Below are 546 nucleotides of genomic sequence, written 5' to 3'. Positions count from 1 at the left end.
CCTTCATCGCCTTCGGGCCGGCGCTCGGCCTCTTCCTGTTCACTATCGCCCGCGACCCGCTCCGCATCATCATCCTCATCGCCGGGTCAGTCCCGAACCGACACCGGCACCGGAATCGGGAGGGGCACTGGTGTGGGCGTGATGGGGACACTGGTACTGGTAGTGGTACTGGTGCTGGTACCAGTATGGGCGTAACAGGAGCGCACGTACCAGTGCCGGCACTGGTAACAGTGCCTGAACTAGTACCAGTATGGCTGTGACAGTGCACTAGTACCAGTGCTGGTACTTGGTAGCATTATGGACGAGAGAGGGGCACTGGTATCAGTGCCAGTACTGGTACTAGCATGGGTGTGATACGGGCACTCGTACCAGTGCCAGTGCAGGTACCAGTAAGGGTGTGACATGTGCACTGGTACAAGTGCTGCTCTGAATACCAGCATGGGTGTGACAGGGCACTGGTACCAGTGCCGGTACTGGTACCACTATGGGTGTGACAGGGCACTGGTACCACTGCTGGTATTGTTAGCAGTATGCGTGTGGCAGGGG

General features: G+C 58.4%; 1 protein-coding gene across 1 annotated transcript in view; it reads left to right on the top strand.

Annotated features, from left to right (window-relative positions):
- Positions 1-5: 5 nt before the first annotated feature.
- Positions 6-546, top strand: part of LOC104625925 (gamma-secretase subunit Aph-1b-like) — a gene marked incomplete at its 5' end in the record, with an annotated part of 7636 nt that continues 7095 nt past the window's right edge. The window contains one exon of the mRNA XM_010293694.1: positions 6-85. Within this exon, the coding sequence (XP_010291996.1) occupies positions 6-85 (80 nt within the window). The remainder of the gene's footprint in view (positions 86-546) is intronic.

This window comes from Phaethon lepturus, unplaced genomic scaffold (genome assembly GCF_000687285.1).
Source record: "Phaethon lepturus isolate BGI_N335 unplaced genomic scaffold, ASM68728v1 scaffold40208, whole genome shotgun sequence".
In the NCBI taxonomy this organism is placed as follows: Eukaryota; Metazoa; Chordata; class Aves; order Phaethontiformes; family Phaethontidae; genus Phaethon; species Phaethon lepturus.
This window is presented reverse-complemented; position numbering and strand designations above follow the sequence as displayed.